The sequence below is a fragment of the Bidens hawaiensis genome, unplaced genomic scaffold (assembly GCF_021521415.1).
Source record: "Bidens hawaiensis isolate Kalapana, Puna unplaced genomic scaffold, B.hawaiensis_p1.1 tig00005780_1, whole genome shotgun sequence".
In the NCBI taxonomy this organism is placed as follows: domain Eukaryota; kingdom Viridiplantae; phylum Streptophyta; class Magnoliopsida; order Asterales; family Asteraceae; genus Bidens; species Bidens hawaiensis.
In genome coordinates, this window is record NW_027491379.1 from 531,634 (window position 1) to 544,481 (window position 12,848).

General features: G+C 35.2%; 1 protein-coding gene across 1 annotated transcript; it reads right to left on the reverse strand.

Annotated features, from left to right (window-relative positions):
* Window positions 1-443: 443 nt before the first annotated feature.
* On the reverse strand, window positions 444-4,987 carry LOC143630708 (UTP--glucose-1-phosphate uridylyltransferase-like). Its single transcript, XM_077099639.1, has 16 exons — window positions 4,513-4,987; window positions 3,085-3,273; window positions 2,876-2,976; window positions 2,700-2,790; window positions 2,542-2,602; window positions 2,370-2,447; window positions 2,253-2,297; window positions 2,064-2,162; window positions 1,929-1,986; window positions 1,702-1,786; window positions 1,576-1,618; window positions 1,403-1,486; window positions 1,171-1,269; window positions 974-1,078; window positions 804-875; window positions 444-721 (listed from the first exon to the last, which is right to left on the reverse strand). Exons 1-16 carry the CDS (start codon window positions 4,965-4,967, stop codon window positions 689-691), a joined length of 1,698 nt encoding a protein of 565 aa, XP_076955754.1. The 5' UTR covers window positions 4,968-4,987; the 3' UTR covers window positions 444-688.
* Window positions 4,988-12,848: the final 7,861 nt, after the last annotated feature.

Below are 12,848 nucleotides of genomic sequence, written 5' to 3' on the forward strand. Positions count from 1 at the left end.
TCCGAAACAAAATGGATACCAAAAGTACAATAATTGTTCTTTTTCTCATACTGAATGTTCTTGGTCTCCTAATTTTAAGTCCTATCCAACAAAAACTAGTCATGATTCCTATACTACTGATATTCTTCATACACTTCTTTCCTACCCACAACTCATCCGTTGATTCACATGAGCACGGTTATGATGCTAATCACCAAGGCCGGGGTTTGGATTCAGAGATTTTCTTCTCATCATGATATCCAACAAATCAATAACTTCATATATTATACAATCTATTAGTTGTATTTGAATTCTACTGTGCTTGTTTACTATCATAACTCGTAATATGCAATGAAAACTTGTATTTTGAGTATAATTTTAAAAAAGTATATGCGGAATTTGAGACATTTAAAGGGCATCTTCAATTTCATGTTCCGATCACAATTCACACAAGAACACAACAATAATAAGTGTACTCATAATTTAGTTAAAAGAATAACAATACCATCCCTCTACTCCTATGGGACAAAACTGTTATTTGGGCAAATTCGCCAATAAACAAGTGAAGGCTATATGTTATCATGGTGACAAGTTACCATTATTAGCGATTATCTAAAAGGAAACAATACTGGTACCTTCTACATGTGTTGCATTGCGGTTGATGTAGATTTAAGAAAATGGGATATAGGATCTTTTTGCTAGAGTTGTCTTACTCTGAGAGATCTTCTTGACCATTGATAGCCTGAAAATGCAGCACAATAGTTAATTTAAAAAAAAAACAAAAACTTAAAAACGAATGATTGGAAGAAAGTTTGAAGATGCACCTTGTTATCCAGCACAGCTCCATCAGGGATTACAATTTTCTCGCCCGGTCTTGCGTTAATGCTAACTAAACCCTACGAAATTGATGATAAAAATGTAATGTCACAGAGAGTTGAAAAAATACATTTTAAACATTCTCAACAAATTACATGGTTATAAATTGTATTTGTACCTTGAGAATGACACCACTTCCAAACCAGACGTCACCCGAGACATTCAATCTATCAAGATCAATGATGCTTGGAATAGACTTAAAACGACTTTCAAAGTCCGTTACCTAGAAGGAAAAAAAAGAATTAATTGTAAAATTGAATAAAAAAGTATCCAATAAAATGGATTAATGGATGATTTACTGACTGCAAATGTCACCTTTTCGAATTCGGGGCCTAATTCTATGATGGGATTAACAGGGCTTGTTCTAGCCTCATTGCGTGTAAGAACGCCTTTGCCACAGGTGTACAAATCAGACTGCAGCAAGATAATATTGTAGTAAGAGCAGATCATTCAAAATAAGCTAGAGAAAAAATATAGCACGAAGCGACCCATTCGTAAGTAAATGGGTCGAAATTGTCACCAATAAAAATAATGTCACAATGTTAACCTTAAAGATGAGTAAATCTGATGTTTCCTCCAGTGGAAGATTTTTAGATTTAGGAACAGTTACAGCAATGGGAGGCCCAAATATCTGGAAGATAAAAAAATAAGAAATTGTAAAGTCAGTATCTAACAACGAAAATAATTACATAACACAAACATAAACGTGTGCGTGTATACCCTTGTTTCTGGATGATTCGCGACAGAATTAATGTTTACCCACCTGTAAATTTAGGGCTAATAATTATTATAAAATAATAAAAGGTTGAATAAGATAAAAAGACATTAGATAAAACAAATAATTACGTATTTATTGCAGTGGCAACCCTAAACCTCTCTTCTATCTCCATACAATACTTGACCTTATTCTTGATCAGATGATTTAGAATATCTGGCACACAATATAAGGACCCCAAATAATAATAATAAATTTGGTTACTGATTAGGTTCATAAGCACATGATATATTAGTATATTTCAGCTTCATAAGATCGTAACTCATGCATTTTTAAAACATAAAAATGACAAGGATACTTAGGTCCAAAACTTCAGCCAAATTATTCGAGTTCAGCATCAATATGAACTCTTTACCCTGAAAAAAAAAATCAGGGTCTGTAATCTACAAAAGGTTATAACTAATGTACAAAAACTAATTTCAACAGATGTTACCTGCCATAATAATTCATCAAGTTTGCCACTCTTCTTTAAAGAAAGCAAAGCTTCCTTTTGGTCAAAAGCAATTTTGACATCATCATCTTGATGTTGATCCTATCATGCATATCTCATTGTGAGATACAAGATAATAGAATAGCAAAAGAAGCTGCTGTAAAAGATCAAATGATTCAAAAGAAAAGAAACCTTGAATAAACAGATTATGTTTTTGTTAGAATGTTTCTCCACAATCTATACAACAAAAAAACACAAATTTGTTAGACAGCATGTAAATGCAAAATAGAATCAAGAATATTCAGTTACCTTCAAAGTCTCATCGTGTGTACTGGCATCATTCATCACAAGCAGAGGGACATTGCATCCGCAAATTGAATTCAGAGACTACAAACAATTCTAAATATAAGTTTTGAACCGAACATAAACCAACTGTAAAATCTTCAAAAAGGTAAGCAAAGTAAAGATTTTATAAACTGACCTCAATATAATTGGCAAGTAAGTCTAGAGATGTCAGTCCATTAGAAATCTCAATGGCAGACCTGAATGAAGTACATGAGAATACATCAGTAAACTTTAATATCAATAATATAAGAACTATGAAAATGCAGAAATTGATGGTCATGGTAAAATCCATACTTTGGCCCATTAAAACCCATCTTGGTCCCTTCATCGTCATTGATCTTAACGACAACAAGTTTGTCCAGCAGCTCCTTGATTTCTAAAGGATCTGTATTCACAAAACCATTGCAACTACATAAAGATGAACATAAATAACTATTAAGTGGAATAAGTGAATCAAATTAAACGATTACCATCGGAAAAGGGGGACAAGCCTTCATATGGTAGAACCGACAATTCATCATTTACACCATCTATCTTAATCTTATCAACCGGCGGTAGTAGAGCAACCTCACTTCAATCCATAATCCATCCACAACAAAAGTTGTTATTGACTTATTGTTACTCATCTCAAACAAAACTCAAAATAACAAAAAACATTTTAATCAATACATCTTCTTACCCAATTTCCGACTCGTTTTCTTCTTCTTTAACCACTATGCCTTTAGCTTCTGCAAGCTTCTTTTTCTCATATTGAATAGTCTTTGTAATCAAATTACAGAACAGATACACAAACTGCACTGAATCATTTGCTGGAATAGGATATGTGATCTTCTTAAACGTCTCCAACGGCATACTCGGATCCACCAGTCTGAAATTAAAATTTACAATTAGAATATTTAACTCTACACTTAAATTCAGACATTCATCTTAGGCCTGTAAACAAACCGAACATTCAGTGAGTTGTTCATGAACCGTTCGAAGGGAAGTTCATTAGTTCATTTATATAACAAACAAATGAACACGAACAAATTTTTTTCTGTTAATTTAACTAAACAAACAAACATGAACACCATATTTCCTTTCACACCCTTAACTTTCCCAGACTACTAGCTATCACTCGACACACCAACATGGTCCTCAGCCCTGCCCACATACCCCAACCACTAAAGGGATCAGCTCAGTGACCATACCAGTACCAAGCCCGAAATTCCCGATCTCAAATTTCCCAACTAAATTCAGAATTCAGACATTCATCATAGGCCTATAAATGAACCGAACATTCAGTGAACTGTTCGTGAAGCTTGTTTATGTTCATTAATTTAATAAACGAACGAACACCGACAAATTTTTTTATTCATATACTTAATGTTTTATATGTATTTGTTTGTGTTCACTTAAGTGTGACTTACGTTCATTTATGTTTGTTTGTGTTCATCAATTACGTCCATTTACGTTCATGAACTGTTCGTTTAGATTTTAAACGAACAAACATAAACAAACACGAGCATATCCATATTTTAAACGATCAAACATAAACACAAATATTTCTTCGATTAACTGTTCATGTTCGTCTTCATTTAAACTTAAACGAACACGAACATGTTTTCATTCAATTATGTCCATTTATGTTCGTGAACTGTTCGTTTAGATTTTTAACAAACAAACACGAACATGTCATATTTTAAACAAACAAACATAAACACAAATATTTCTTCAATTAACTGTTCATGTTCGTCTTCATTTAAACTTAAACGAACACGAACACGTTTAAAGGCACGGTTGCAAAAATCCCAACTAGGCACCGATTAATTGTCGACTAATCACAAGTCCCCACCCCACCAACCAACTAGCAACTAGCGATTACTACAACATTGACAGCATTGTTTACAGGCATATAATCATCAACAATAATCAAACAAAAACACCCAACCACTATAAATATGTTATGTAAATGATAACTCAAATATGTTAATCATTTACTTATATTCATTTACATTTGTAACTAACGAACATAAACGAGCACGACTATTTTCATTTCACGTCACACGAACATGAACACGAACACGCTCACACGCCTATAACTAAATGAAAACACCGAACCACTAACCCAACGATCGGAATCTGCAGCCTAGTAGCTTCCAAAACAACGGAACTCTTCCGTTCCGTATCAAAAATCACCACGCAGTCGGGCCGATTGACCGAAGTCAAATTAAACTTCTGGTTCCTAGACCTAAACCTCTTGGGACTCAAACTATTAGTCAAAAAGCCTCCGAGCCTCCACGAGTTATCGTTCCTACATCCGGTACTCTTAATCATCTGGTCAATGATATCATCAACTAACGGATTCGTATTAACGAATAAAAACCTAGCGTTTAACCTAGCGAGATTGCCGATGAAGTTACACGCGCTGCGGATGCAAACTAGGGTTTTATCTGAGTCGATTATCGTCATGCCGTTACGCGAGCCGTAGGTGTAGATTTTGAAGTGGTTTTCGGCGACTCGGCGGCCTAAGTGTGCGTTTGTACGGAGGAGGTTTTGGATTACGGCGGAGTGGATCGTCATTTGATGATGATGATGATGATGATGATGATGATGATGCGAATTGGATAATAATAATAATATGTTGTGATTTTGACTTTAAGGAGTCAATGTTCGGAGCATTTGGTTGAAGTGGTGATGGTGGTGGTACGGCGGATGGAGGCGTGAACGGTGGTTGTGGAAATGAAGGTGTTTTGACCTGAAAGTGAAACCCAACCCAAATCTTTCACAGGTTTTCGGGTTCGGGTTTTTTCAAGTTGGGTTAGAGGTGCATAAACCGGGTATTTTCAGGAATTGGAACCGGGTATGATCAACAAAAGTCAAAATCGGATCCGGGTAGGAACCGGTTCCCTGTATAGTCGGGTATTTAACCGGTTTCATCGGGTTTTTTTTTCAGGTTTCGGGTACGGTATGGTTGGGTTTTGACCGTGTATTGGCGAAACTGGTTCCATCGGGTCCGGGTATAGTTCCGCGGGAAACCCAAAGGCCGGTCCGTACTCGCGGTAGTGTCGGGTCCGGTTCCGGGTAGGAACCGCCAGGTCGAGTCGGGTTCGAAACCGGTTGTTTTGTTTTAACCTAGTTTCAAATTTCTTAGAAAATAATTTTTTTAAAAAAAAATTGAAATGATATAATTAAAACAATATATTCTTCTTTGTTTGTAATGTAAATAACCATAGATAATGAACTAACATAACTTTGATAAAGCAATTCAAAATAATAGCGAAACATACTTCAAACACAATCGTCTTCAATCAAGTGAGATTTGGTTGTTTGATTGTTGTTGCTATTAGTTAGAAACGAAAAACATATATTAACAATTCAAAATATTATCAAACACAAGTACGCGAACCTTTCGTGAATAGTTAATAGCTACAAGATACAGTGTTTAAATCTTTGATTGTTTATTAATTTACTAGGTACTTACAGTTTTCTAATATACTTAATTGATGTATTTGAAGAGTTTTTTCTTAATTATGCTTGAAAATTAGGATATAGTGTTCTTCAAATTAATGTAACATACTATAACATAGCCATAATCATCGGAACTTCCAAAACATTTTGAGTAAAAAATTGACGGTTCTAATAATTAATACACTGAATGGTCGAAAATGCCTCTAACAAACTATATATACGTCAAAACATGAGATAGAAAGCCTTTTTAATAGTAGAATACTTGCAGATAAAGCTATCAAAGATGAGAAAAAAAAATAAGTAAACATCATGCACCGCTAGAGGTTTTGGTGTACTTGAAGTGCGGACATGAATATAACAGCATTTTCTCAAGGCTTGAAACAGCATCATCAGCTACACCGACAACATGAATTTTAGCGGCGACACACCTTTCAAAAAAGAAAGTTAAAAAGGGCTGCAATGAAAAGAAATAAATAAACAAAAAATTGTTTTACCTGGTAGTGATGAAGGCAACCAACACCAAAAATCAAGAGAATGTCTCGATGGTGTTTGCATCGGAGTGTGAAGACCCAAATGTAGGGCGAGTCACAAAGCAGCTTGAGTTGATCTTTGATTCCGATATGAGTTTTGTAATGCTGAATTTTTTGAGAGACACCTGTAGACGTGAAATCATATTATGAGGTATTGGTAAACATGACTAAAACAAGGTATCAACCAACATGATGAAATCGGTTAAGTGTTTCAACATAAACAGGAAACAAAACAAAATCAAACCAAACACATATGCGGGTTTAAACCTAATAACAAACATCAACAACAAGTAGAATCATGTGAAAAAAAAACACTACATACAACAATGAAGAAACAAAACACCTAGGTAGTAGGATTTAATGCTAGAAATTAGGGGTTTGAGCAAACAAACAAGCATATAGAACCAACAATGAAATTAGGGATTTAATGCAAGTGCCAATAACATGTTTCTAAACCTAAAAAAGAGCATTAGCACAAGACCTAAACAAGCTAGAAATTAGAGTTTCAAAAAAACAACAAACCAACATCAAGTAAAACACTCATACAAATAGATTGCTAAAACCTAACCAAAAAAGATCTATACATCATAAAGCACTCATACAAACATAATTTATTAAAACCTACACAAACATTTACATAAACTAAAACATAACCAAAACAGATAAATGAATGATTAAAATACTTACTTAGTGTTAAAAGACACATCACCAATCCCAAAATGAAGCTTGATGTCATAATCCCAAATGTTGTAACGACATGCAACAAGAGCGACGATGTACGTTGTGTAACACCATGAAAACATTTGTTCCAATTTTGACAACTTTAGAAGTTGAGGGACCATGTGGTCATTTAAACAATCTTAAAGTTTAAGGACCAAACTATAATTAGGCTAAAGTTATACGAGACAGATCGTCTCATCATTTGACGGCTCGTATTAATCATGGCTTATACTTGTAAGATATTATTGAGACGGATTGTATAAGTCGCCTATGATTCAAGACACCCAGAGTCTCATGGCAATCTTATCGACGAAGTTTAGGATGATACGGACCGTCTCATCATTAGATGGTCCGACACAAAGCTGAGTCAGCAAAGAATTTGACAGCACATGTGTTTTATTAGATGGTTAGTCTCGCGAACCTAAGCAAACTTTTCATTTATATAGTTTTATTTAACATATATAAAATTATGATTAAATGTAATTAGGTAATATATATTATATCATCCGTAAATTAAAATCATATATATGTGTGTGTATGTGTGTATTAATAACTATAACAATATGTATATAAAATAATTAGTAAATAATAAACAAGCTGAGCTCGAGCTTGAAAAACTACTTATGAGTCGAGCTTGAGCCATTTTACGTTAAAAGAGTCATGCTTAAGCCTTAAAGGGTTGGGCTCGGCTCAGCTTGGTCATTCAGAAGCGGTCAGAGACCGGGTACTCTGATCAGCTTCGATGCTCAACTCAGTAATCGATTTAAAATCGTAGATGTAAAGTGAGTTTTTTTGTGGAGGAAGATAATATGCCTCATGTTGTGGAGTAAACAAAGAATTTATAGGTGAGAAGTAGACTTAAACCTAACGGGTCTTCCTCAAATTTTGGGCTTGGTAAGATTGGTATACATGGATTGAACGTACCATGTTGGACTTGGGCCACTTTTTTTATGATACCTCTACCGCTACTAAGAAATTAACCTTAGGAGCCCCAAAGCTTAAATGGTTAAAAGGTTGGAAGCTCTGTTAATGAGATTATGTCTGTCTTCGAGAGCTCGATGGCCTTTATGGACCATGTTCGAGTTATAAAATGGGCCCCAAGTTATTAAACTTATATCTATATATAGTCAGTATTAAACAATAATTATAAACAAATGAAAAAAAAATACTACTGAAGCTGAATAACATATTATAAATAGTTACCTGATTACATGAGTTGTGGGGCTCGCTAGTATTTTTTGAAACACTTTTGTTTTAAAATATGTTACAACTTTATATTTTATTTGCATGCTAACTTTTTTCGGTTGTGAATTCCATACACATCAAAAGTTGATTTAGACATTTTTTTTTGTGTATATTCCACCATTTACAGCTTTATACTGTGCAACATGTGTACCTGGTACTGGGACTATTACCAAACCTGTGTACATCTACCATAATTAGTTTGATTGGTTGTATTTTTGTTATTACCTTTTCACTGTTTGAATAACTTGGTAAGTGACAACGAGACAAAAAAGACTTTGTAGAATGAATTATAAGACCATGTGTAGTCGTAAAGCTCCACATCCAGGGGTTATGCGTCACGTGGCGCCTAGTCAGAGTTATGGTTTTGTATAAAAAACAAGTGTAGTCATAAAGTTGGCATAACTTGGAGGGGGGCGGTGTTTCCAGAGTTATACCCTTGTGTTTTCAGCGTTGTATATAAAACGCTTGAAAATTTGACTTCAACATAACGCAGAGGGGGGCGGTGTACCCCCCGCGTTATGGCTCAAAACGCAGGTGGCAAAGCCACCACTACACATGGTCTAACAAACAAAAGACAACATGAAAATACATCTACTAATACATTAAAATTTATTCACCAAAACATAAAGTGACAAATTTTTCACTGGGATTTTTTTTTTGGAATATTCGTTTGCTAACAATGGTTACAAAATATTGGAGAGAATTGATTGTGCTTTTGCTTTTGCTTATGTAACAAGTCGAATGTTTGATCCTTTTAGGAAAGATGGAGTGTTGTGTACTTATGATCTTGAACCTGTTGGTCCAGACGGATCAAACAATCGAATCAAACGAACTTATCAAACAAACAATCACGTAATATTGGGGTGACAACCCTCGACTCTTTTCATATATCAAACGAACATACCAAACGAACTTCACGAACTTATCAAACGTACATGGAGATGAGACTCATTAAAACTCTCTGGACTCTCTCTCAAATCTCTCTCTTGACTAATAATCTAGACCCTATATATAGACCTACTTAACTTGCTCTCCAAGACATACCTTTCATTAACCTACTACAATTCAAATAACTAAATTATAACTTAATAAAATAAACCTTTAACTTTACTAATAATTCAAGATTAATCTTTCATTCACCCCCTTAATCTTGAATTGCTCATGATCTCTTTTGTACCACCAAGGTCTTGAATTCCCAATAACGCTCTCAACTCTTCGATTTTAATCATTGGTTAATCTTTACTCTTTCTTTTCAGTTGTTTGTAACAAACCTGTTTAACAAGTTCTTCACATTCATCATTCAAACCATCCACATTGATTTCACATACCACTTTATTCTTCACGTTCTTCTTTCTCACTTTTCTTTTCTTTATTTGCTCATCAAAACTTGCAGATGGGCTATTCATTCCTTCTTTATCAGACCCTACTAGGCCTTCCATTCTAACAATTCTTATCAACCTTTCATTCGGTTCTGACTTTTCATCAACAAATGCTCGATTGTTGACTTTCACACACACTTCTATATCTATAGACTTGTTAGCTGCACCATTCATTTCATTCAATTCCATAACCTTTCTCTCATCATCTTCTTTCTTTGTCAAATTAACTTCATCATTCCCTTTACTCGGTTCTTTATATTCATTCGAGTAGTGCCCAATCTTATCACAGTTGTAGCACGTTACATACTTCCTTCTATCTTCCCATTCTTCAGAGTTCCTTTTCCGGTATTCACCATGTTCATCATTCTTACGTTCACTATTCCATCTTGGATTCCCTCTTCCTCGTCCGTTGTATCTTCCACGACCTCTACCATGTCCTCGGTTGTTTTCAACTTTCTTTTCGTTTTGGGTGAACATGAGCTGACTTTGGGATGAACTTTCATTCACAATCTTGAACTTGTTTCTTTCTTCATATGCCTTCAAACGTCCAACCACATCTTCAAACGTCATTGTTTCGATGTCTGCGAGTGGCTCCATCGAAGAAACAACAGGTAAATATTTATCCGGCATAGAGTTCAAGAACTTTCTTACCAAAACCTCTTCTTCAAGTACCGCTTCCAAGCTCTTGTACTTTGACTGTACTCCACCCAACTTCGCCGCATAATCATCAATACTTTCTATCTCCCCCGTCTTCAATGCATCTAACTCGGTTCTTAGCATTTGAACACGAGCTTTCTGAGTTCTTTCTGCACCAAGATAACGAACTCTTAACGCTTCCCAAACATCTTTCGGTTCCGAATACTTGGCCATCTGAAACATCACGTCTTCAGGTAGGGTTTGAAAGATAACACCCAATGCCATAAACTTCTATCTTTCTTCAATTCCCGCGCCCTTTTCTTTATCAATCGCATCATGCAAACCATTCGCACCCAAGATAATTTTCACCATAACCGACCATGACGCGTAATTGGTCGAAGTTAACTTCGGTGCTTGCAAAACAAAACCACCTGTCGATTCTTTCACTGTTCCTGAGCTTCCTGCTTCTTTATCACCGGACATGACTTGATAATCAAACTTCTCTTTAATTTCTTTCCGATCAAGAGAATAAAGCTAAAAATAAAGCAAGAAAATTACTTTCGGTCTTGCTGCTTATCGAAGAACATAAAAAAAATTGTGCCTATGGTTCAATTGTTGTCGTCTTGTGATTCACCCAATACAAATTCTCACCATAAACAAATGTTGTTAAATATATCACTGTATTCTTTTTTTTGTGTGTAAAGTCTTGAATTAATTAAACCAAGAAGGTAATTCTTCTTGAAAAGCGTGCCCACACCTTTCTTTTATTTAATTTCTCTCCTGAGGGGAACGTGCAAACCTTAATTACGCCTACGAAAATCCAAAACCATTAACCGTAGAAAATGACGATATAGTTTCAAAGTTAAGTATGAAAGGAACGAATGCTAAGTTTGAAGAATCGGTGAAGCAAGTATGCTATAGTCGGTTGAAAAGGAGGAACAAATGCAAGAAGAAATACAATTCAAGATTAAGGGGGTGAATGAAGGATTAATCTTGAATATTAATAAAGTTAAAGGTTTGTTTTGTTAAGTTATAATTTAGTTATTTGAATTGTAGTAGGTTTATGAAATGTATGTCTTGGTGAGCAAGTTTAATAGGTCTATTTTTAGGGTCTAGATTATTAGTTTTATTGGTGAGAGTTGAGAGAGAGAGAGAGAGAGAGAGAGAGAGTTAAGAGAGGGTTAAGAGAGAGTCAAGGAGTCTCATCTCCATGTACGTTTTGATAAGTTCGTGAAGTTTGTTTGGTATGTTCGTTTGATTATATGAAAAGAGTCGAGGGTTGTCACCTCAATATCTCGTGTTCGTTTGTTAGATAAGTTCGTTTGATTCGATTGTTTGATCCGTATGGGCCAACAATTGAACCCGGCTACTAATCGTGTCTATTCTTGAAAATGTTAGCGTGGCTTAGGAAATTGATTTTGGTGATTGGTATTTTAATTTGGTTGATTATGTGCTGGTTGGTTTGATTTTGTCGTGTATAAGTAATTCTGTAGGGTTTTTTGAACACCAAAAACCATGAACCAGACTTGTTGCTAGAGGATGGTACCTTTTTTAATCCAAGTTATATTACCAATCCAATCTCTAGTAGCTCGTAATTGACTCAACTTGTTTGCATCCCTAACATTCTAATATAATTTTATGTATAAAATAATATATATTAGTTAGTTATTTATATTTATTTTTTCATAACGTTATATAAATGACAGGCTCGATTAGGCTCGCGAGGTGGCTCGAGCTCAATAAGTGAAGCTCGGGTTCGGGCTCGTTTATTAAACGAGCTTACTCTTAGGCTCAAGCTTGTGCTCGATTAAGCTCGGCTCGATTGACCTTTTAAACTAGCCGATCTCGAGTAGCTCGCGAACAGACCTACGTGCAACGAACATTTCCCTCCTGATTTTCATTAACTGGAAAATCGAAGATGGACGAAATCTGGATTGATATACGAATGCTGTGAGGCAAATGTTAGTGTTCAAATTATGAGAATTCATTGTCTGTAGGACTCGCTGCACGCGCAGTCGTCTGCGGGGTACAGACTAGCGATTATGAGAGGATTAATAGGATTGGGATTTTACAAGTAATTGAGTTTTGATCAAATATGACCGGGTCTGACCAATATTGACCGGATTTCATCGAAAATTTATTGGAACGATTTGGGCTGATTAGGTTCGACTTTGACCGACTAGTGATTAATACTTAATAGTTGGATTTGAATTATATATGTAATTTTTCAAACTTATATGTATATATATACACACATGCACACAAAATCCATTTGACGGACTTTGACTGACTAGCGATTTGCTAAAGTTGCATAGGCTAGCCTCCGGTTTTTAGTTAATTCGGCGCCTAGGAATGATTTTTACAACACTGAGAAATTCGTTATAAATTTGATTTTGAAACAAACTAAGTACCGATACAACAACAAACCATCTTAAAAATATCAACAACAGATACAAATCTTCAATGCCAATGTCATATACAAA

Coding starts and splice junctions, on each gene's coding strand:
- LOC143630708 (XM_077099639.1), bottom strand. CDS start 4,967: ATGACGATCCACTCCGCCGTAATCCAAAACCTCCTCCGTACAAACGCA. Junction 2,791..2,875: donor CTTGTCCCCCTTTTCCGATG/GTAATCGTTTAA, acceptor TTGTGAATACAG/ATCCTTTAGAAATCAAGGAG. Junction 876..973: donor GAAGTGGTGTCATTCTCAAG/GTACAAATACAA, acceptor TCAATTTCGTAG/GGTTTAGTTAGCATTAACGC.